The sequence below is a fragment of the Dipodomys merriami genome, unplaced genomic scaffold (genome assembly GCF_024711535.1).
Source record: "Dipodomys merriami isolate MVZ:Mamm:240054 unplaced genomic scaffold, mDipMer1.0.p SCAF_57, whole genome shotgun sequence".
Classification (NCBI taxonomy): domain Eukaryota; kingdom Metazoa; phylum Chordata; class Mammalia; order Rodentia; family Heteromyidae; genus Dipodomys; species Dipodomys merriami.
Genome location: NW_027206146.1, coordinates 1,325,520 through 1,349,428, shown reverse-complemented (window position 1 = coordinate 1,349,428; position 23,909 = coordinate 1,325,520). Strand labels below are relative to the sequence as shown.

Sequence of the window (23,909 nt, the reverse complement as noted above, 5' to 3'; positions counted from 1 at the left end):
TCCTGCAGAGCCTCTGGGAACACTGGGAGCTGCAGTCACTCAACCCACTCTCCCCAAAACATCTCTGGTTTTCCATCCTGGGATTTGAACTCCCAGCTTTGCCCTAGCTGGGTGGGCACGCTCCCATGTGAGCCTCACCCCAGTCCTTTCCCAATCACCCGAGACTGGGCACTCCCAGTCACCGCCCTATCAACCGTTTCCTTTGTCTCCCACAGATGGAGAAGTCCCCAGAGCTGGCCAACTCAACCCGGGTCCAGTACTTCGTCCTCCTGGGCCTGTCCACCCGGCCGGGTGTCAGAGCCGTCCTGTTCTTCGTCTTCTTCACCCTCTACCTGCTGACGCTGCTAGAGAACGCGCTCATTGTCTACCTGGTCAGCGCCCACAGCGAGCTCCGCAAGCCCATGTACTTCTTCCTGGCCAACCTCAGCTGCCTGGAGATGGGCTATGTGTCTGTCACCATGCCCACCCTGTTGCTGGGGCTGTGGGCTGGGCCCTACCGCATCCCCTTCACCACCTGCATGACCCAGCTCTACTTCTTCATTGCCTTCATCTGCACCAAGTGCTTGCTCCTGGCATCCATGGCCTACGACCGCTATGTAGCCATCTGCCGGCCCCTGCACTACCCCCAGCTCATGCGGCCCCAGGTCTGCATGGCCTTGGCCACAGCCTCCTGGCTGGGGGCACCAGTGGTCTCGATGATCAAGACCACGTGCATCGCTAGCTTGTCCTACTGTGGCCCCAACATCCTCAACCACTTCTTCTGTGACGTCTCCCCGCTGCTCAACCTGTCCTGCACCCACGTGGCACTCGCAGAGCTGGTGGACTTCATCTCTGCCATTTTCATCCTCTGGGGGTCCCTTCTTGTTGCCGTGGCCTCCTACGTGGCCATCGGCAGAGCGGTGCTGCACATGCCATCGGCCACTGCCTGGCGCAAGGCCTTCTCTACCTGCGCCTCGCACCTGACTGTCATGGGCACCTTCTACTCTGTGGTGCTCCTCGTGTACTCCTGGTCCGGCCCTAGGTTGGCCACAGAGCACAGCAAGGTGCTGTCCGTGTTGTACGCAGTGATCACACCTGCGTGCAGCCCAGTGGTCTACGGCCTGCGTAGCCGGGAAGTCCAGGCAGCGCTGCGAGGGGCCTCTGGGCACTGAGCCCGCAGCCAGGGACAGCAGAGAACATTCTAGATGCCCCCTATGGAGACTTGTGAATGAGAAGACAGGAGTCCTCCACTGGGAGATGAAGCTGGCCAGAGGGGGCAGCAGCTTCCCAGTGACCAGCAAGGCAGTGTCCACCTCTACCACTGGGGAGTCTGCACAGAGAGCTGGCATTTGACCCCCACACCACCGTGTGTTTGGTACATGTGTGTGGCTGTGTGCTCAGCACAGAGGCACAAAAACGAATGATGGAAAGTTGTGACATTTGGGGATCAATGTTGCTTTGGGGAGATGACTGGAGAAGTTAGTCAAGTATCCACGGAAGGCAAACATGGCTCAAGTGGCTAGGCCCGTGGCTCCTAGCACAGAGAGAACCCACAACAAGACTGGACACATGGGGAGATGAGCTCTTGTGAGACAATGGCGGTAGTTATCATAACAATAAACCCATCATCACAACGATAAACCCATCATCACAACGATAAACCCATCATCACAACGATAAACACATCATCACAACTATACGGTGTCCAGAACAGTGCTGCCTGTGACCTCCACACCACGGAGTCCCCAGAGTTGAGTGGACTCGCCGTGGTGTGTGCATGCAGGGTGCAAGAGCAAAAAGATGAGATCACAGCCGATGGATGCCACTGAAAGATGTCATGGGAGACAAGGCCAAGACCCAAACACCAAGTCTTGTTGTGTTCATTCTCGTGTGGAAGCTAGACCCAAAAGATATACACATGTAGGAGCGTGTACATATGCTAGTATAAACCCAGCTGCATCATTATTTACGTGGACTGACATGGGAAGTGAAGCAGACAGAGGGATGGGCACAGGGGAAGGCGAGGAGGAAGGGAGAGTGGGGAGCCTGCACTGCATGACACATGTACACGGGCAGGCGCTGGGCAAGTTTACTCGGAGGAGGGGGTCAAGGCAGACGGCTGGCAGCTTTGAAAACAGAACAAGGGTGAGGGATGTGCTCATCTGCGAAGGGAAAGAAAGCATGGGAATGTAGTATATTTTGTCTATTGCAACCCTGACTGGCATGTGTGGTGTCTTGTGTTGAATGCATGCACTATAATGAACTCTGGAGGATGACCTGCTAGAAATGACTCGGTCGTCCTACTGTAAGGATTTTCAGTTCCTCTTCAGAGTCATGAGAGGTTCCCTGCCGGAGAAAGGAGTGTGTTACCAAAAAAATAAAAATAAAGAGACGCCTCAGCCATGCTGTTGCCACGGCTCCTGGTTGACTTCAGATCCCTGATTCCAGAGCTGCCACTGCTCAAGCACTGCATTTCCCAGGAGTTCTGGGTAGCAGTGGCAGCCACGTGGGGGCCGTGATAGCCTGGGGACTTGGAAGGGGCAGGGGGACTCCAGAGACTCCCAGGTGCCCGAGGCAGACGGACAGCTGAGAGCAGGAGGGAATGGTGGGCAACTCCTTCTTCTCCTTTTGCATCCCTGATCTTTGAGCACGGCTTCATCCACTCTGTACAGAGCAAAGCTGATGGCTGGAGAAACATCCTGTGCAGACACAGACTTCATGCCGAGCACGCAGAGCGGATGCGGTATAGTTCACAGAGGTAGCACAGTGTGAATACAGATAGCATAGAGTGAATACAACTTACACACACACACACACACACACACACACACACACACACACACACACACACACACACACACACACACACACCTGGGGAGGAGAGCAGGAAGGTGGTACAGAACTCTCGGGCTCAGGGTCCCACCCTGCCTCTGACTCACCTCAGGCCTGCAGAGCTCCCACACCTCCACGCTCTGGTCCTTCTCTCTCAGATCCTAACTGGTTGCTCAGACACATCTGGCATGAGCTCCTACCCAAGCTAGGCAGTGGGGCGGGTGGAGCAGGGGAAGTTTTAGAAGGGTAACCATTAGCACATGCAGGAAGCTATGGGCTTCTGAATTCCTGGGCACCTGTCTGATGAACTCTGGAAGTTTATTCTGAAGATACGTCCACATGCACGCACACGTGTGTGTGTGTGCATGCACATTCCACAGAGGAAATACTGCATGACTGAGATCTCCACCCACAGCTGCTTTTGCAGGGTAGTCCACACATCCAGGAAACCGTGTATGACAACCGTGTATGTCCCCTACTGGGGACCCCAACATCCTCACAATGCAAAAAGGTTTGGTTATTTAAAAAAAGAAGAAGAAAAAAAATGAAGCTGCTAGGTGCTGGGCACTTACATCTGTAATCCTAGCTACTCCAGAGACTGAGGCCTGAGGATAATGGTTTGAGGCCAGCCAGGGGAGGAAAGTCCATGAGACACTTTACCCCAATTAACCAGTGGGAGGCAGGGTCAGAAGTGGATCTGTGGCACAAAAGCTTAGGGACGGAGCCAAGGCTCTGAGTTCAAGCCCCACAACACACACAAAAGCACACAAACCAATAATGTCCTGACAAACATAACAGAATGCACAAAACTGAAAATATCATGCCCTGCAAAGAAGCCCATCGCACACAGCCTGCGCGATCCTACCTCTACCAAACACCCAAACAGGACATTCTTTATTTTTATATTTTATTGTCTTCAAGTACTGGTGCAAAGAGGTGTCAGTCAACTCATTTGTGAGCGCAGTACAATTGTGACCAAAGTAACCCTTCCATTGTCCAAACGGGAAATCCTACAGCACAGAGAGGAGAGTCCTTTCTCATGTCTGGGGATATAAGAGACCTATTAGAATGACCTCTAATTTAACCTCTAATTTTTTTTCTGGGTGTCATGAAATGTCTGGAATTTCCTCATGGTGACAATTGCACAGCTCTGTGAACATACTGGAAAAAAAACCCAAGTCACTGAATTTGATATTTTTAACAGGTGAAAACCTGTGGAATATGAATCATGTCTCAATAAAAGGTTTGATACTGGGAACCAAGCCTGCAATCCTGGTGGGGGTGCATAGCCTGTGTGCCTCCTCCCAAGCAACCTAGAAACACAAGTAGGAGGAGCAAAGCAGAACCCCAGATGGCTGAGATGTGGCTCAGGCACAGAGCCCAAAGCCCAGTATCTGTCATCGGAGGTCCTTATCTGAGGTCCTCAACCTCAGCCGGCTGTCAACCCAAGGCCCTGCGCAGAGTCGCATGGAACACGAACTGCACCTCCTTGTTGCGCAGACAGTAGATGATGGGGTTGCACATGGGCGTGGCCACCGTGTAGATCACCGACAGCATCTTGTTTAGGTCCATGGACTTGATGCGGCTGGGCCGGGCATAGATGAAGATGGTGGCAGAGTAGAAGATGCCCACTACCACCAGGTGCGAGGCGCAGGTGGAGAAGGCCTTGCGCCGGGCAGCGGCTGATGGCATGCGCAGCACAGCCCTGCTGATGGCCACGTAGGAGGCCACAGCAACAAGAAGGGACCCCCAAAGGATGACAATGGCAGAGATGAAGTCCACCAGTTCTGTGAGCGCGACGTGGGTGCAGGACAGGTTGAGCAGTGGGGAGACGTCGCAGAAGAAGTGGTTGATGATGTTGGGGCCACAGTAGGACAGGCTGGCAATGCACGTGGTCTTGGCCACGGAAACCATTAGCGCCCCCAGCCAGGAGGCTGTGGCCAAGGCCATGCAGACCTGGGGCCGCATGAGCAGGGGGTAGTGCAGGGGCCGGCAGATGGCCACATAGCGGTCATAGGCCATGGACGCCAGGAGTGTACACTCGGTGCAGATGAGGGAGATGAAGAAGAAGAGCTGGGTCATGCAGGTGGTGAAGGGGATGCGGTAGGGCCCAGCCCACAGCCCCAGCAGCAGCGTGGGCATGGTGACAGACACGTAGCTCATCTCCAGGCAGCTGAGGTTGGCCAGGAAGAAGTACATGGGCTTGCGGAGCTCGCTGTGGGTGCTGACCAGGTAGACAATGAGCGCGTTCTCCAGCAGCGTCAGCAGGTAGAGGGTGAGGAAGACAAAGAACAGGGTGGCTCTGACACCCGGCCAGGTGGACAGGCCCAGGAGGACGAAGTACTGGACCCGGGTCGAGTTGGCCACCTCCATCTGTGGGAAGAAAAAGGAAATGCTTGACAGGGAGTCTCTGGGGAGAGATTGGGAAAGGACTGGGGTGGGGCTCACAGCAAGTTCAAAGCTCTGAGTTCAAATCCCAGGATGGAAACCAGAGATCATCTATCAGGGAGTGGGGTCCTCTAACAGGGCAAGGTCTTGTCTTACAGGGACACCCCTCGGCCACGGGTCCAGAGCCTGCTCCTCTTCTCACTAAATCGGGGATGGTGGGCACACCACTGATTTGAAGGCCAGCGAACAGTGCTCTGAGCATTCACGGTGGCTCTAAAGGAGAAATGAGCACAGGAAATGGTACTGTGGGTGGGAACAAAACCTGGCCCTTTCCAGTAACACTTCCTTTGTATTTTTTTTGGGGGGGGGTTCAAGTCATCGGACCTGAACTATGGGTCTGGGCACTGTCCCTCAGCTTTTCAGCTCAAGGCTAGCGCTCTACCATTTGAGCCACAGCACCACTTCCAGCTTTTTTCTTTTTGCTTATGTGATGCTGAGGAATCGAACCCAGGGCCTCAGGCATGCAAGACAAGCGCTCTACCACTGAACCACCTTCCCAGCCCATTCCTTTGTATCTTCTGCACACAGATTGAGATCTGCAGTTCTATTTCTTGGAATATCAATTCCTACCACTGCACGTGATGCAGGAAACGAGCCACACAAAGTGTGTGGGGGGACGTATATCCTCTCCCCTCACTGCGAAGATCCCACCCCTGGCTCTACAAGGAAGATGCAGGGAGTCACACATAAAGGTGACTCCCCAAAACCAAGTGGGTAGGAGCTGAGCCAGTTGGAGCTGCACGAAGCAGGATTCTGAGGCAAGTCTCCCGGGGATGGGCGGGGTGATGGGCAGGCGCTGTGTGGGGGTGAGGAGAGGATGCAGTGGCCAATGCGGCTGTCCAGGTCAGTATCCTCTTTCCCCACTCCAGTTCCCTGACACCTCCACAAACCCCAATGTTGCTGGAGGGAGCTGTAATGGACACAGGGCTGAGGGAACAGTCCGAGAGAGCCAGGCTCCCACCCAGCTCCACCCACAGCCTAGACTCAGCCACCCGTGAAAGCACAGAGACAATGTGTGGCCCACGCTCCCCGAGTCTCATTCAGTCATAAAGAGAGAATAACTCAGGTCCTCCTCAGGAGGAAGGCCGGGCTGGAGGCCACTGTGTACAGTGCAGGGAACCAGACTCAGAACATTCCAGACTCCCAGTGGTGGGTGCAGGGGGCACACCTGCTCTCCAGCAAAAAGGGGACCAGAGCCTGGGCTGCCCCAGCAGGAAACACCACCCCATCTCAAACACAAAAACAGGTTGTGCAGGTTGGGAAGGTGGCTCAGTGGTAGAGTGCTTACCTTGCATGCATGAGACACTGGGTTCAATTCCACAGCACCACATAAGCAGAAAAAAACAGAAGTGGTGCTGTGGCTCAAGTGGTAGAGCGCTTACCTTGAGCTGAAGGGCTGAGCAACATTGACAGGCCCAGAGTTCAAGATCCACCACAGACATAAAAAGGCGTGGGGGGGGGAGCTGGGCAACACCTCCCAAAAAGGCCTGAAAACCAACACACAAAAGTAGCTCAGGACACTGCCCCTCCCAAAACCAATACACCAATCACTAAATGGGCAGGAGCTAAGGAGAGAAGAGGGGAGAATGGCATAAAAAACACAGGAGGAAATGTTCTCCATCCGTGGCCATGAAGGAAATGCAAATCAAAACAGATTCCATCTCATCCAGTTCCACTGGCCAATATTCCAAATTAAGACAAGAACAAGCCAGGATTACAGGTGGCTTATACCTGTAATCCTAGCTACTCAGAAGCCTGAGATCTGAGGATCACAGTTCAAAGCCAGTCTGGGCAGGAAAGTCCCTGAGACTCATCTCCAATAAACCACCAGAAAACTGGAAATGAGGGGCTGGGAAGGTGGCTCAGTGGTAGAGTGCTTACCTTGTATGCATGAGATTCCACAGCACCACATAAGCAGAAAAGGCTAGAAGTGGCACTTTGGCTCAAGTGGTAGGGCACTAGCCTTGAGCTGAAGAGCTGAGGGACAGTGCTCAGGCCCAGAGTTCAGGCCCCATGACAGACAAAAAAAAAAACTGGAAGTGACGCAGTGGCTCAAGTGGTAGAGTGCTGAAGAGGTGAGGGACAGCGCCCAGGCCCAAGTTCAAGCCTCATGACCAACAACAACAACAAAAAAAGACAAGAAAAAGTGCTGGAGGGGAGGTGGGGAACATGGAAACCTACTGTGCTGCGGGTGGGAAAGTGAACTAGTGCAGCCACTCAGGACAGCAGTCTACAGGTTCCTCCAAATACTAAACACAGACCTTTCCTACCACCCAGCCATACCACTCCTGGGCATCTACCCTGAGCATCATGAGCCAGGATATGACAAGGACACCTGCACACCCATGTTCACTGCCGCACCACTCACAATAGCCAAGATATGGAAACAGCCCAGATGCCCCACAGTAGATGAGTGGACCCACAAAATGGGGTGCCTACATACAATGGAATTTTACACAGTCAGTAGATAAAAATAATGTCATTTTCAGGAAATGGATGGAACTAGAACAAATCATGTGAAGGGAGGTAAGCCAAGATTAGAGAGACTAATGGAGCATGTTCTCTGACATTCAGAAGTTAAATCTGAGAGGAGACAAACTACACAGGATTCTCAGTTCTCACACACAGGGAGACCCAGCTAGGATAGCATCAGGAGAGAATCACAAGTCATTTGTATGAAAACAAGATATAAACTGAAACAAGCCCCAAAGACAAGGAAACAGAGGACTTGTTTCCTGAATTGCTCTCTTTCTCTGAGGAGTCTGTATTCTTTCCTCATGTATAGTGCATTCCCCTCACAGCTGTGGGAGGGTGGAGGGCACAGAATTCCAGGAAAAAGGATGGAAAGTGCAGCCATGGGGTGCAGGGAACATGGATGGCAGTGAACTGGGCACCTCTGGGGTGGAGATGGGAGGGAGAGAAGGAAGAACAGGTGACACCGGGAGAAAGGAAGTGTGCTCACCACCTGACTCCTGTGAAGGTAAGATGCGCAGATCACCTCTAAAACAACACTGAAGTAAATCAACAACGGGGCCCCTGGGGCAATTCACATGGTCAAATGCCTGCTCAGGCACGAAAAGGCCCCAAATTAAACCCCTGTCAGGGTCACCAAAAAGAAAGCTTTGTGTGCAGGCAGAAGTGATGGTGCACTGGTGTAATCCCAGCTCTGGAGGCTGGGGCAGGAGGACTGCAAATGCAGCCTGGACTCCCTAGGAAGCACCTGTCTCCAAGACGCAAAGATCCAAACCCTTTCCTCTCTGCTCTTCCTTGTCCCCAGCACCCAGAGTCCCCCATCAGCTCAGGGGGAAGATAGACAGGTGCGGATCCTCTCCTGCCCAAGCTGTCCCGAGCAGAGGTGAGCGCTCAGCCCTGTGCATTCTGCTTCTGCCTCGAGGAGGAGAGCAGCCACAGCCTTCAGTCCACCCTGCAGCACTGCTCCATCCCTAACTCACACCCAGCCTGGCCTGGCCTGGCTCTGTTTTGGGATGCCCAAGACCAACTGTGACAGGCAGACAGAGAGCAGAGCTTAAGCCAGAGGTCTGTCCTGCCCAGGAGACCAGCCAAGTCCCTGTGCACTGCAGGGAAGGAGGAGGGTGGAAGGAGGGGAGGAGGAGGGTGGAAGAGGAGAGGGAGGAGGGTGGAAGGAGGAGGGGAAATGCAGGAGGGGTGGGAAAGCAGGGGAGGGGGAAACAGGAGGGGGAGGATGAGGGGAAGGGGGGAATCTCTTCTCTGACCTCTGTGGAGGAAGGAGGAGACTGGAGGAGAGGAGCTTCCACAGGCCGACCTCTGCCCTGTCTGGCCTTCTTTCTGGGTTCAGGGGACAGGGATGAGGGAAGGCGGCCTCGAGGGTGGACAGATGCAGGGCATCGTGGGGCAGGATGGGCAGGCAGTTCTGCTGTCCTGGGAGGCACTGGCATGCAGCTGGGGACCACCAGGCGGCTCTGTGGCTGGGCCCAGGCTCAGGAAGGACAGATCTGCTGTCCTCTGCATGGCTTTCCTGAGCTGGGAACTCAGGCATTACCCTGCCAGGCAGGTGCTTTCCCATGTCAGCCTCAGCCTGACCCCACACACAGTGTCACAGGCCGGCCCATGAGGGGAACAGGGCAGAGCGGGGTCCAGGGCCTGCCCAGTGGGAACAGACACAGTGGAGAAAGAATGCAATTCTGACAGGAACCCAAGGGGCTGGGACCTTTTTATTGTTGTGATTCAGTGCAGAGGTTCCATGGTCAGTGACACCTTCTTCCTCCCCCTCCCCATTCCCCCTCTCCCCCCACCTCCATCCCCACTGCCCCACATTGCTTATTTTCCAGGTGGATCACATTGAGCAAAAGGACTACATTTTCTCTCCCTTCTTCCTCCCTCCCTCCCCCTCCCCAGGTCCCTCTTCTCCCCTCACAGGTCCCCTGTCCTGGCCTTCATGTGGCCGCTAGTGTGTGCCTGTCCCTGGGCGTGGTGGGCGGTGATCCCCACTCGGGATCTAGGGCATTCAGGAGGCTGGAGTGGGTCGTGGCAGAAAGACAAAGCCTGTTGGGCTGTGGGTGGTGAAATGGTGGAGGCGGTGGCGGAGCCAGGCTGCGGGGCCCCGGAAGGATGGGCCTGGCCGGCTGGACTCCACAGCTTCTCCAGATGAGAAGTCTGGCATGGGTTCTCCATGAGCAGCTGCAGGTGGAGTGAAGGAAGGTGAATTGCGCACATCAACCTCCGCCACATGCAAAGGCACAGAGCCGCCAAATGGAGGCACAGAGTGAAGGCCACTGACCTCACAGGGACCCAGGCTAGTGCTGCTCTCCTGAGCCATGTCCTCAGCCCTCTTTGTGCTTAGTGTTTTTATTTTTTGTTTTTATTATTCTGTTTGTGTAGCTTGGACTCTGGGCCTGAGCACTGACCCTCAGCTCTTCAGCTCAGGCTAGTGCTCTACCACTTGAGCCACAGCACCACTTCCAGTTTTCTGGTGGTTGGAGATAAGAGTCTTATGGACTTTCCAGGCCAGACTGGCTTTGAACTGGGATCCTCAGATCCCAACCTCCTGAATAGGTAGGATTACAGGTGTGAGCCATCAACGCTGGGCTTCGGTTTTTTTTTTTTTTTTTTCTTTCACTTTTTAAAGGTTAATTTATTCCATTGCCCTCCTTAGGAAAATTCACATAAGAAAGTCAAATGAGTAAGCGGCTAACCCCACCACCCAGGCTCAAAGAAGAACAGGCGTATTGGAAACAAATGCTAAGACCAGAAACTCCTTCTCTGGGCACCCCTCCCCCCTGCCTCCAGCCACAGAACACTGCCCTCTTCCTCACCTGCTAACCCAGCACCCAGAAAAGCCACAGAGCACAAGGGAAGTCGACAGGACAGCCAAGAGCCTGGCTTCCGGGCAGAGGCACTGGCACCACTTCCCAGCAAAGCAAAACTAAAGAGATAATGTCCAGTTTCATAATGCTGCCATCCCCCTGGCCTTCGGTGTCACAGAAAAGGAATAGGCCTGAACATGGCGTGTCACTCTGCGTGGAGTCAGGTGGTGTGGCAGGCAGTCACTCCAAGGCATTCATCTGCTCAGTGGCGTTGTGGACTTTCTCCGCAGCTTCTCCAAATTCTTTTAGCTTGTTGTTAGCTTCCTTGGCAATTTTGTTCTTGGCCATTTCTCTGTCCAGCTTCAAAAATTCACCCAGGGATGGGGCTGGGAAGGTGGCTCAGTGGTAGAGCGCTTGCCTTGCATGCCTGAGGCCCTGGGTTCAATTCCTCAGCACCACATAAGCAAAAAGAAAAAAGCCGGAAGTGGCTCTGTGGCTCAAGTGGTAGAGCGTTAGCCTTGAGCTGAAGAGCTGAGGGACAGTGCCCAGGCCCAGAGTTCAGGCCCCACAACCGGACCCAAAAAAAATAATTAAAAAAAAATTCACCCAGGGTTAATTCTTCAAACTGCTTCTTGACAGAAAGGAATGCACACCCAGATGAATGCTTCTTATGCTCCTCTCCACTCCGGGGTACAGGAGCAGCCCTCCAGGAAGGGCCATACTTGAACGTGGAGAGGCAGTGGTCCTTGAGGTACAGCTGCCAGGCCGGAGGCAACGACGGAGCTCCCATGGCGCCGCCGCGACGTTCAAATCCGGCGGGTTTTATATTTAATTTGATTGATTTTTCTTTTGTGGGTTCTTGTGCTCCCTCTTAGCTAGCCTCAGTCTGTGGTCCTCCGGCCTCGGCCTCTTGAGCGGCTGGGACTGTGGGCAGTGTCCCTACCCTGGACGGCCTCAAAGGGAAATGTATTGGTCGCCTTCCCCTGCCCTGCAGAGGAGAGCAGAGCCCTTCTCACGTGCCCACCCCTCCTCTTCCACACACCAAGGTCTTTCCTGATCGGGGTGATTCTCTGCTCCCCAAATGCTGGACAGAGCCATGTGACTGCGCACCACCTTGGTGCGACCCCAGGACGTGGGCAGTGACATCACGAAACCAGGGGCGACCAGCGATGAACTGCGATCCTTCTACAGGTTTCAAGCAGAGGATTGGTGCACACACACACACACACACACACACACACACACACACACTGACCACCTAGCACAAAAGTTCCTGAGCAAGAAGGACATGGTTCCACGTGGGTAACCAGCTGTGGGAGACTTGACTACTGGCCTCTGGTTGGGTTGGAGGTAGAGGCTGATGGGCTTGAGCTGGGCAAAGGGAAGGAGTTTTCTGAGGCTGCTGTGTTTTGGGGGCACTGGGCTTGGGCCTGCGCGGGGTCAGGACCGGCCCAGGGTCTTGCGCACGACATCGTGCACCTCCTTGTTGCGCAGACAGTAGATGATGGGGTTGCACATGGGCGTGGCCACCGTGTAGATCACCGACAGCACCTTGTTCAGGTCCATGGACTTGATGCGGCTGGGCCGGCAGTAGATGAAGAGGGCAGCCGAGTAGAAGATGCCCACCACTACCAGGTGTGAGGCGCAGGTAGAGAAGGCCTTGTGCCGGGCAGCGGCCGACGGCATGCGCAGTACCGCCCTGCCGATGGCCACATAGGAGGCCAAGGCCACCAGGAGAGTTCCACAGAAGATGACAATGGCAGAGATGAAGTCCACCAGCTCTGTGAGTGCCACGTGGGTGCAGGACAGGTTGAGCAGCGGAGAGACGTCACAGAAGAATTGGTTGAGGAGGTTGGGGCCACAGTAGGACAAGCTGGCAATGCAGGTGGTCTTGGCCACAGAAACCACCAGTGCCCCCAGCCAGGAAGCCGTGGCCAAGGCCATGCAGACCTGGGGCCGCATGAGCAGGGGATAGTGCAGGGGCCGGCAGATGGCCACATAGCGGTCGTAGGCCATGGACGCAAGGAGTGTACACTCGGTGCAGATGAGGACAATGAAGAAAAAGAGCTGGGTCATGCAGGTGGTGAAGGGGATGCGGTAGGGCCCAGCCCACAGCCCCAGCAGCAGCGTGGGCATGGTGACAGACACGTAGCTCATCTCCAGGCAGCTGAGGTTGGCCAGGAAGAAGTACATGGGCTTGCGGAGCTCGCTGTGGGCGCTGACCAGGTAGACGATGAGCGCGTTCTCTAGCAGCGTCAGCAGATAGAGGGCGAGGAAGACAAAGAACAGGACGGCTCTGACACCCGGCCGGGTGGACAGGCCCAGGAGGACGAAGTACTGGACCCGGGTTGAGTTGGCCAGCTCTGGGGACTTCTCCATCTGTGGGAGACAAAGGAAACGGTTGATAGGGCGGTGACTGGGAGTGCCCAGTCTCGGGTGATTGGGAAAGGACTGGGGTGAGGCTCACATGGGAGCGTGCCTGCCCAGCTAGGTCAAGGCTGGGAGTTCAAATCCCAGGATGGAAAACAAGAGATGTTTTGGGGAGAGTGGGTTGAGTGACTGCAGCTCCCAGTGTTCCCAGAGGCTCTGCAGGAGAAATGAGCTTGGTCAATGGCTCTGTGGGTGGGAGCAGAACATGGCCCTTTCCGGTTACTCTTCCTTTTCATCATCAGCCACAGACTGAGATCTGCAGTTTCATTTCTTGGAAAGGCAATTCCCACTCCCTTGATGCCATGGGGGAAAGAAGCCACATGAGGTGTGTGTGGGGACGGGAGGGAGGCGGGGGAGCGTGAGGGATGGGGTGTTGTCCAAAAAGACACTGTGCCATGCGACTGAGCTCTGTGCATCACCTCTGCAATGACAACAGAAATGAGAAAAAATAGTAGCTCCTCCTCCTGCTCCTGCTCTTCCTCCTCCTTCCTCCCCTCCTTTCTTCCTCTTCCTCCTCTTCCTCCTCTTCCTCCTCCTCCTCCCCTCCTACTCCTTCCTCCTCTGCCTCCTCTCCCTTTTCCTCCTCCCCCTCTTCCTTCTTCTCCTTTCTCCTGTTCCTTCCTCCTCCTCTTCCTCCTTCATCCTCCTCCTCTTTTTTTTCTCTGACTCCTATTCCCTCCTCTTCCTCCTTTCTCCTTCTCCTTCTCTTCCTCATCCTCCTCTTCCTCCTCCTCTTGCGCCACCTCCTCCTTTTCCTCCTCCTCTTTCTCCTCTCCATCCTTCCTTCCTCTCCTCCTCCTTCTCATCCTTCTCCTCTTCCTAGATTCTCCTCCTCCCTCCTCCTCTTCTTCCTGATCTTCCACCTCCCTTCTCATCTTCCTCCTCCTCTTTTCCTTCTTCTCCTCTTTCTCCTCTTCCTCCATCCCCTCTTCTTCTTCCTTGCTCTTGTTCCTCCTCCATCCTCTCTTACTCCTCCTCCTCCTACTACTTCCTCCTCCTCATTCCTCCTTTTCCCTGTCCTCCTGGTCTCCTACTGTTCCCCCTCCTCCCCCTCCCCCTCCTCCCCCTCCCCCTCCTCCTCCTCTTCCTCCTCCTCCTCCTCCTCCTCCTCCTCCTCCTCCTCCTCCTCCTCCTCCTCCTCCTCCACCTCCTCCTCCTCTACCTCCTACACCTCCTCCTTTCTTGCAGGCAGGATGGGGTAGATTCCAGGACTCCATACCTCCTGGGCAGTGGCTCATTATACTCATGATCTTTTCCAAAAATGATTTTGGCTTCACATTTTTTTTGGTCTGTTGTGGGGCGTGAACTCTGGGTCTGGGCGCTGTCCCTGAACTCTTCAGCTCAAGGAATGCACTCTACCACTTGAGCCACAGCACCACTTCCGGTTTTCCAGTCGTTTATTGGAGATAGGAGTCTCACAGTCTTTCATGCCCAGGATGGCTTTGAACCTGGATCCTCAGATCTCAGCCTCCTGAGTATCTAGGATTACAAGAGTGAGCCACTGGCACCCGGTGGCTTCACATTTTTGTTTCTTTGTTTGTCTTTCAGAAAAAATTAGGGACGATTCCATACTCTTTCTCCCCTAGCCACCCATGCAGACATGGTGGATGTGCTCCTCACACCGGCTTATTCGTGACCTGGGGTCTGCTGATGAGTCTCCAGGCTTCCACCGGAAGCCTCTGGTCCTGCCTGGGGAGGGACATCAGGCGAGAGCCTCTGTACCCATGCCCTTGTCCACAGCTGTGTGTCACCCGACATACCCAGGGCGGTGCTCCGGGAGGACAGAGGGCCTAACCCACGCAATGGCCCCACCTCCAGCGGAGCAGCTGAACAGAGTTTAGCAAACTGGATATGTATGATGCAAGCCACCTGCGGCCAGCAGGGCAATGGGCAGGTGTGGGGCGGGGCGGGGGGGGGGCGGTGAGGAGAGGATGCAGCCAATGAGGCTGTTGGCATCAGTCTCCTCTTTCCCCACACCTGTTCCCTGGCACCTCCTCCACCCTGGATGCTGCTGGAGAGAACTGAAATGAACACAGGGGCGGAGGGGGAGCCAACAGCCCGAGCCTGAAGACCGGAGCCAGGCTCCCACCCAGCTCCACCTCCCACAGCCTAGACTCGGCCACCCATGAAAGCACAGAGACAATGTGTGACCCACACTCCCCGAGTCTCATTCAGTCATAAAGAGAGAATAACTCAGGACCTCCTCAGGAGGAAGGCCGGGCCAGAGGCCACTGTGTACAGTGCAGGGAACCAGACTCAGAACATTCCAGACTCCCAGTGGTGGGTGCAGGGGGCACACCTGCTCTCCAGCAAGAAGGGCAGAGGGATGGGGGAACCAGAGCCTGGGCTGGCCTGTCAGGAAACACCACCCCATCTCAAACACAAAAACGGGATGTGCAAAGGCCTCCCACAAAGGCCTGAAATCTAACACACACAAGAAGCTCAAGACACTGCCCTTCCCAAACCCAACACAGCAATCACTAAATGGGCAGGGAGCTAAGGAGAGACTTCTCAGAAGAAGAGGGGAAAATGGCACAGAAACACATGAGGAAATGTTCTCCATCTCTGGGCATGAAGGAAATGCAAATCAAAACAGATTCCACCAGATTCCATCTCACCCGAGTTAAACTAAACAACATTATGACTTTGAACAAATGCTGGCAGGGAAGTGGAGAAAAGGAGCCCTACTGTGCTGCTGGTGGGAATGTGAACTAGTACAGCCACTCAGGACAGCAGTCTGCAGGTTCCTCCAAATACTAAACACAGACCTTTCCTACCACCCAGCCATACCACTCCTGGGCATCTACCCTGAGCATCACGAGCCAGGATATGACAAGAACACCTGCACACCCATGTTCACTGCCACACCATTCATAATATGGAAACAGCCCAGATGCCCCACAGTAGATGAGTGGACCCACAAAATGGGATGCCTACATACAATGGAATTTTACACAGTCAGTAGAAGTAAAAATAATGTCATTTGCAGGAAATGGATGTAACTAGAACAAATCATGTGAAGGGAGGTAAGCCAAGGTTAGAGAGACTAATAGAGCATGTTCTCTGAATGCAGAAGTTAGATCTGAGAGATGACAAACTACACAGGATTCTCAGTTCTCACACACAGGGAGACCCAGCCAGGATAGCATCAGGAGAGAATCACAAGTCATATGTATGAAAACAAGATATAAACTGAAACAAGCTCCAGAGACAAGGAAACAGAGGACTTGTTTCCTGAATTGCTCTCTTTCTCTGAGGAGTCTGTATTCTTTCCTCATGTATAGTGCATTCCCCTCACAGCTGTGGGAGGGTGGAGGGCACAGAATTCCAGGAAAAAGGATGGAAAGTGCAGCCATGGGGTGCAGGGAACATGGATGGCAGTGAACTGGGCACCTCTGGGGTGGAGATGGGAGGGAGAGAAGGAAGAACAGGTGACACCGGGAGAAAGGAAGTGTGCTCACTGCCTGACTCCTGTGCAGATCACCTCTAAAACAACACTGAAGTAAATCAACAGGGGCTGGTGGGGGTGATTCATGTGGTCGAGCACCTACTCAGGCACGAAGAGGCCCCAAATTAAACCCCTGTCAGGGTCACCAAAAAAGAAAGCTTTATGTGCAGGCAGATATGATGGCGCACTTGTGTAACCCCAGTTCCCGAGGTTGGGGCAGGAGGACTGCAAGTCGAGTGCAGCCTGGGCTCCCTAGGAAGCACCTGTCTCCAAGAGAGAAAAATGCAAACCCTTTCCTCTCTCCTGTTCCCTGTCCCCAGCGCCCAAAGTCTTCCCTCACCTCAGGCGGAAAGTAGACAGGTGCAGATCCTCTCCTGCCAAAGCCGCCCGAGCAGAGGTGAACACCCAGCCCTGTGCACTCTGCTTCTGCTGAAAGGAGGAGAACAGCTGCAGCCTTTAGTCCACCCTGCAGCGCAGTTCCATCCCAAACTCGCACCCGCCTGGCCTGGCTCTAATTTGGGATGCCCAAAGACCAACTGTGACAGGCAGAGCAGAGCTTAAGCCAGAGGTCTGTCCTCCCCAGGAGACCAGCCAAATCCCTGTGCACTGTAGAGGAGGAGGAGGGTGGAAGGAGGGAAGGGAGGAGGTGGAAAGAGGGGAGGAGTAGGGTGGAAGGAAAGGAGGAGGAGGATGGTAGGAGTGGAGGAAGGAGGGGAAAATGCAGGAGGGGTGGAAAAACAGGCGAGGGGGAAGCAGGAGAGGGAAGATGAGAGGGTGGGGGGAATCTCTTTCTTCCCTGACCTCTGAGCAAGTATGGAGGAGAGGAGAGGAGAGGAGCTTCCATAGGCAGGCCTCTGCCCTGTCTGGCCTCCTGTCTGGGTTCAGGGGACAGGGATGAGGGAGGGCAGCCTCTAGGGTGGACGGGAGCAGGGCACGGTGGGGCAGGATAGGCAGGCAGCTCTGCTGTCCCGGGAAGCACTAGCGTGCAGCTCGGGACCACCAGGTGGCTCTGTGGCTGGGCCCAGTCTCAGGAAGGACAGATCTGCTGTCTTCTGTATGGCTTTCCTGAGCTGGGAACTCAGGCCTCGCCCTGCCAGGCAGGTGCTTTCCCATGTCAGCCTTGCCCTCACGCCACACACAGTGTCACAGGCCGGCCCATGAGGGGAGCAGGGCAGAGCGGGGTCCAGGACCTGCCCAGTGGGAACAGACACAGTGGAGACAGAAGGCAATCCTGACAGGAACCCAAGGGGCTGGGACGTTTTTATTGTTGTGATTCAGTGCAGAGGTTCCATGTCAGTGACACCTCCTTCCTCCCCCACCCCATTCCGACTCTCCCCCCGCCCACCTCCGTCCTCACCGCCACATACTGCTTATTTCCAGGTGGAGCACATTGAGTACAAGGACTGCATTTTCCCTCCCTCTGTCCCCCCCCCCTAGATCCTTCTCTCCCCCCACAGGTGCCCTGTCCAGGCCTTCATGTGGCTGCCAGCGCATGCCTGGCCCTGGGCATGGTGGGTGGTGATCCCCACTTGGGGTCTGGGGCATTCAGGAGGCTGGAGTGGGTCATGGCAGAAAGACAAAGCCTGTTGGGCTGTAGGTAGTGAAATGGCGGAGGGGGCGGGGGAGCCGGACTGCGGGGCACCAGGAGGCCGGGCCGGCTGACTGCCGCAGCTTGTCCAGATGAGAAGTCTGGAGCCGGTTCTCCATGTGCAGCTGCAGATGGGGTGAAGGAAGGTGATCTGCGCATTCAACCTCCGCCACGTGCAAAGGCACAGAGATGACAAATGGAGGCGTAGAGTGAGGGTGGCTGACCTCATTTCTGGAATCCACACAATACAGACAAAGAGAAGACACAAGCAGCACAGGAACAGGGCCGGCCTCTCCCGAATCCAGCCGGTGCTGCTCTCCTGAGCCCCCAGCCCTCTTTGTGTTTATTGTTTTGGTTAATTATTGGATTTGATTGATTGTTCTAATATGGGGTCTGTTCTCCTTCTGGGCTATCTTCTATGGTCCTCTGGCCTTGGAGTCTTGAGCGGCGGGGACTGTGGGCAGCATCCCCACCCTGGATGGCCTCAAAGGGAAATGGGTTAGTTGCTTTCCCCCTGCCCTGTAGAGGAGAGCAGAGCCCTTCTTGTGGGCCCTCCCCTCCTCTTCCGCACACCAAGGTCTTTCCTGACCGGGGCGATTCTCTGCTTCCCAAAGGCTGCACAGAGCCATGTGACTGCGGACCACCTTAGTGTGACCTCAGTACGTGGGCAGTGACATCACAAAACCACAGGTGACCAGCGATGAACAGTGTTCCTTCTGGAGGTTTCAAAGAGAGGATCAGTACCCTCACGCGCGTGCGCTCTCTCTCTCTCTCTCTCTCTCTCTCTCTCTCTCTCTCTCTCTCTCTCTCTCTCTCTCTCTCTCTCTCTCTCTCTCTCCTTTCTCTCCTTTCTCTCTCTCTCTCTCTCTCTCTCTCTCTCTCTCTCTCTCTCTCTCTCTCTCTCTCTCTCTCCTCTCTCTCTCCTCTCTCTCTCTCTGACCACCTAGCACAGAAGTTCGTGAGCAAGAAGGACATGGTTCCACATGTATCACCAGCTGCCACCTCGAGGATTTGCACACTGGCCTCTGGTTGGGTTGGAGGTAGAGGCTGATGGGCTTGAGCTGGGCAAAGGGAAGGAGTCTTCTGAGGCTGCTGTGTTTTGGGGGCACTGGGCTTGGGCCTGCGCGGGGTCAGGACCGGCCCAGGGTCTTGCGCACGACATCGTGCACCTCCTTGTTGCGCAGACAGTAGATGATGGGGTTGCACATGGGCGTGGCCACCGTGTAGATCACCGACAGCACCTTGTTCAGGTCCATGGACTTGATGCGGCTGGGCCGGCAGTAGATGAAGAGGGCGGCCGAGTAGAAGATGCCCACTACCACCAGGTGCGAGGCGCAGGTGGAGAAGGCCTTGTGCCGGGCAGCGACCGACGGCATGCGCAGCACTGTCCTTCCAATGGCCATGTAGGAGGCCAAGGCCACCAGGAGAGTTCCACAGAAGATGACAATGGCAGAAATGAAGTCCACCAGCTCTGCGAGTGCCACGTGGGTGCAGGACAGGTTGAGCAGTGGGGAGACGTCACAGAAGAATTGGTTGAGGACATTGGGGCCACAATAGAACAGGCTGGCAATGCATGTGGTCTTGATCATGGAGACCACCAGTGCCCCCAGCCAGGAGATCAAGGCCAAGGCCATGCAGACCTGGGGCCTCATGAGCAAGGGGTAGTGCAGGGGTTGGCAGATGGCCACATAGCGGTCGTAGGCCATGCACGCAAGGAGCATACACTCGGTGCAGATGAGGGAGATGAAGAAGAAGAGCTGGGTCATGCAGGTGGTGAAGGGGATGTGGTAGGGCCCAGCCCACAGCCCCAGCAGCAGCGTGGGCATGGTGACAGACACGTAGCTCATCTCCAGGCAGCTGAGGTTGGCTAGGAAGAAGTACATGGGCTTGCGGAGCTCGCTGTGGGTGCTGACCAGGTAGACGATGAGCGCGTTCTCCAGCAGCGTCAGCAGATAGAGGGCGAGGAAGATGAAGAACAGGGAGGCTCTGACTCCTGGCCTGGTGGACAGGCCCAGGAGGATGAAGTACTGGACCCGGGTTGCATTGGCCAGCTCCAGGGACTTCTCCATCTAAAAAGAAAGCATGGCCAGGAAACCATTTTGTAAATATGTCTATTTTGGCCACTGTGGGCAAAGGTCACAGTCCCCTGAAGGAAGGAAGCCAACTTTCATGGAGTCTATCTGCCTCCACATGTATCCTGTATAGCACCTGGGGCTGTGGCGACAAGGGGTCCCCCAGATCCAGTTCCTCCCTTCTCCCTGCCCGGACTCATCCTGCACAGCCAGTCCTGTGAGGAGCCAGAGGGTTCTTTTTGGTTTTGTTCATTCAATTGGGAGTTTGGGGTGAAGAATGGGGCACATGGGGTGTTTGGCCCAGGGATTGTCTGCCCAGCAGCAACAACCGTGTGGACAAGACCTGGCTGATCAGAGGCCCCATGCCCGCTTCCTCTCAGCCACACAGCGGCATGAGGGGGATGCCATCCCTGCAGGTGCTCCATGCTCCAGCCCTCTCACCCGGGAAAGACAGCTGCTTCCAAAGGCCGGCTCCTCCCTTTACGAACTTGGAGCCCCAGGAGAGGCCTTGCTCCCTTGCAGGCTCTGCATGGGCTGGACAGTGGCCGCTGCAGGGCTACTTTCCCAGCACAAAGCAAACAATAAACATTGCCCAATAGTATCAAATAATATGCAGCCCACATACAAACATCATCTTATATTTGTGCCTGTCCTCTGTGTGTCATGTGGGTCTGGGTCACAAACTACTGTGAGTGAAGAACTACCTTTCGCATTTTGTAGGAGGAAGGACTATAAAGCTCATGGAGAGTATGGCACTGGACAAGGTCATGGGGAAGAAAGGACACTGAACAAGGTCACGAGGAGGACACTGGACAAGGTCATAGGGGATGACACCGGACAAGGTCACAGGGAGGGGAGGACACTGGACAAGGTCACAAAGGGGAGGACACTGGACAAGATCATGGAGGGGAGGACACTGGACAAGGTCACAGGGGAGGACACTGGACAAGGTCACAGGGAGGGGAGGACACTGGACAAGGTCACAGGGACACTGGACAAGGTCGTGGAGGACACTGGACAAGGTCATAGGGGAGGACACTAGACAAGGTCACAGGGTAGGACACTAGACAAGGTCACAGAGGGGAGGACACTGGACAAGGTCATGGGGTAGGACACTGGACAAGGTCACAGGGAGAGGACACTGGACAAGGTCATGGGGGAGGACACTAGACAAGGTCTTGGAGGAGGACACTGGACAAGGTCATAGAGATGGGAGGACACTGGACAAGGTCACAGAGGGGAAGGCACTGGACAAGATCATGGAGGGGAGGACACTGGACAAGGTCATGGGCGAGGACACTGGACAAGGTCACAGGGGGAGGACACTGGACAAGGTCATGGGGGAGGACACTAGACAAGGTCTTGGAGGAGGACACTGAACAAAGTCACAGGAGAGGACACTGGACAAAGTTACACCACTAGAAAACAACAAAGGTGGCGATGGTGCCTGGGCCCTTCCTGTGTAGACTACACTGCTTGTAAATCACATCACAAACATTCTCCTAGTCTCCAAACCAGATCCCCAAGCCCCAGCCACCTCTGCTTAGAGGTAGACAGGGAGGGAGTGTCAGGGAAGAAGTTCTTCCTGGAAGCAGGAAGACCAGGAAACGCCATGCAGGAAGCTTGGAAAGATTTGTGGACCCTGCATGTTGGAAGTGGGCAGAGCCATGGCATGGGGCGGGGGGCGCACTCAGAGGCCAGCTAAGCTGGCCTGGCTCCCAGATCACCCGTGCATTCTCAGTCATCCCTGAGAGAAATCTTGGTGCAATAGAAGAAAAGACCAACCCCGCTGACAGGTGCAGGGAAACAAGCATTTTTACCCAGCCTTGCAGTTTGGTCTCTGTCTGTACAAGGTTGCCAAGTTGTGTCACCATACAGCAGGATTTGGGGGCGAGAAAGCAGGGAAAACTCACAAAGGCATTGAGCAGACCAGGTGGGTTTCAAACGCCTGTCCGCATCACCGTCCTCCCTTTATCCTCTCTGTCTGCCCCAGACTCCAGTCTCCTTACCTGAGTATCTCAAGGAAGCAGTCTGTGAGGATGGATGGAGGTCGTGCTTTTCTTCTCTGGCCCTGAGCACCGGCTCAGTGCAGAATCTTCAGGAATTAAGCTGGAGGGCCCAGCTGCCAGAGGACCAGGGCTCTGTCTTGAACTCCCCCTGGCCTGGGAGGAGCTGGCCTGGGTTCTGACCCCCTCCACCTCCACCCCTGCGTGTCTGGGCTCCTTGTCTGGGCACTGCAGAGAGGCCGGCTTAAACTACCCAGCTGTCGGCCCCCCAGGGACTTTCCCTGGTCCCTCCCTTGCCCCTGTGGAGCGCAGGGTCAGGTAGGATGGTGGTGTGCTGAGTCATGAATGGGCTGAGGGAGCAAGAATCTCCTTTAGACTATTTTAAGAAGCGTGCATCAACAGACATGAATTCGCACATAGAGGCAGGAGGATTGAGGGTTCAATGCCTGCCTGGCCCACCTCCTGAGACCTTAACCTCAATCCCCAGCAACCATTCATTCTTGCTTCTTTCTCCTCTTATTGTGGCTGTTCTAATGATCAGAAATCTAAAGTATCTGTCTCCTGTGACTGGATCATTCTTTCACACACTGTACTTAGATGGCAGCTTTGAGGCTGGAGGATATTCTGTCCCAATGGAAATCGCAGTAAACCTTCCTTGTGCAACTAATATATGCTAACAAAAAAAATATTTTTTTTTAGCTAAGAAACTTTGGTGGGCGGGCGGGTGGGAAATGCCTGTGTAGTTTTCTGTAGCTCACGACTGCCATCTAGTGGTGACAAAAGCAACTGATGAGCTCAGAGCGCTTCCATCAAATCAGAAAAAGGGAAAAAATTAAGGTACTTGGGGTGTTTTTTGTTTGTTTGTTTGTTACTGAGAATCCTCCCAGATTGTGCTGATTTCACCTGTGCACATGGTAGAGGGCTCAGGTAGGTGGCGTGGTGGTCTCATGAGACCTTTTTGGCATCAACATGTAGTAGAATTTGGCGTCCTACTCAGAGCCTTGGGTAGGACCACAGTAAAACTCCCACAACTGGCCATTGCCCTTGCCAGCAGCCCTGGCTGTGAGCCAGGCTGTGGGATCTGTGTTGTGCACAGATCACCAGGCTTGGCTGGGAGAGGACTGAGCTCCAGCGAGCTCAGGTGTGGCTCAATGGCGCAGCACCTACCCAGCAAGCACGCACCTCCATTCGCCTCAATTCCACCTCCAGAACAACAAAAACTAGGCAAAAAGGCAATACTGTTCTGTTTTTGTAATACATATTAAAGTGGAAACAAGAACTGCCATTGCTGATTACTTACATCTGCTATTGTGTCAGGACTTTTCAGTTAAGGCTGAGTCCCATGTTTATGATGCATGGGGTGCTGGGGACACACTGAGGTGTGCGTGCACCCTCGCCAGGAGGAGCTCCACCGTCTGAGCCACTCCAGGCCTTCGGGTCTGACCAGTCTCCCTAACTCAAGTCTTTTTTCAGTGCAAGCGTAGCCACAATGCTAACGCTTAACAAAGATGGCCCAAATCTGATCTCACACTCAAGGACCGTGCGCAGATCCTGCATGGAGAGTGAGGAAGGAGGAAAGCTAGGAGCGAGCGTGGGGGTCTAATAAGAGGCACTCCACCAGATCTTGCTGATCCTGATTCACACATTTTTTTCCCGCTGTCTCTGAAGTTAGGCAGGGTCTTTAAGCTGGTGGTGTCTCACCACTAACTTGCATTCCTCTCAATGGTGCATTAAATAATACATACTGTACAACTAGTGATATCTTACTTTCATACTAAAAAGGTTGTTTTTTTCTTTAAAGCATCTCAGCGGATATTTGGA

At 54.5% G+C, this 23,909-nt stretch overlaps 3 protein-coding genes and 1 pseudogene across 3 annotated transcripts; all 4 read right to left on the bottom strand.

Annotated features, from left to right (window-relative positions):
- Positions 1–877: 877 nt before the first annotated feature.
- On the bottom strand, positions 878–5,184 carry LOC138812395 (olfactory receptor 6Z7-like). The gene is made up of 2 exons (XM_070000348.1): positions 4,297–5,184; positions 878–946 (listed from the first exon to the last, which is right to left on the bottom strand). The coding sequence occupies exons 1-2, from the start codon at positions 5,182–5,184 to the stop codon at positions 878–880; spliced, it is 957 nt and encodes a 318-aa protein (XP_069856449.1).
- A 5,436-nt stretch (positions 5,185–10,620) lies between these two features.
- LOC138812648 (baculoviral IAP repeat-containing protein 5-like) lies at positions 10,621–11,334 on the bottom strand (annotated as a pseudogene).
- A 650-nt stretch (positions 11,335–11,984) lies between these two features.
- On the bottom strand, positions 11,985–12,923 carry LOC138812394 (olfactory receptor 6Z7-like). The gene has a single exon (XM_070000347.1). The coding sequence runs from the start codon at positions 12,921–12,923 to the stop codon at positions 11,985–11,987; it is 939 nt and encodes a 312-aa protein (XP_069856448.1).
- Positions 12,924–19,001: 6,078 nt separating this feature from the next.
- Positions 19,002–20,079, bottom strand: LOC138812646 (olfactory receptor 6Z7-like). Its single transcript, XM_070000702.1, has one exon. It carries the CDS (start codon positions 20,077–20,079, stop codon positions 19,141–19,143), a length of 939 nt encoding a protein of 312 aa, XP_069856803.1. The 3' UTR covers positions 19,002–19,140.
- Positions 20,080–23,909: the final 3,830 nt, after the last annotated feature.

Excerpts from the sequence above, each read along its gene's own strand:
- LOC138812394 (XM_070000347.1), bottom strand. The coding sequence starts at position 12,923 with ATGGAGAAGTCCCCAGAGCTGGCCAACTCAACCCGGGTCCAGTACTTC.
- LOC138812646 (XM_070000702.1), bottom strand. The coding sequence starts at position 20,079 with ATGGAGAAGTCCCTGGAGCTGGCCAATGCAACCCGGGTCCAGTACTTC.
- LOC138812395 (XM_070000348.1), bottom strand. The coding sequence starts at position 5,184 with ATGGAGGTGGCCAACTCGACCCGGGTCCAGTACTTCGTCCTCCTGGGC. Across the intron at positions 947-4,296 it reads ACTGTCTGCGCAACAAGGAG|GTAGAGAAGGCCTTGCGCCA; the intron begins GTGCAGTTCGTG and ends TGCGAGGCGCAG.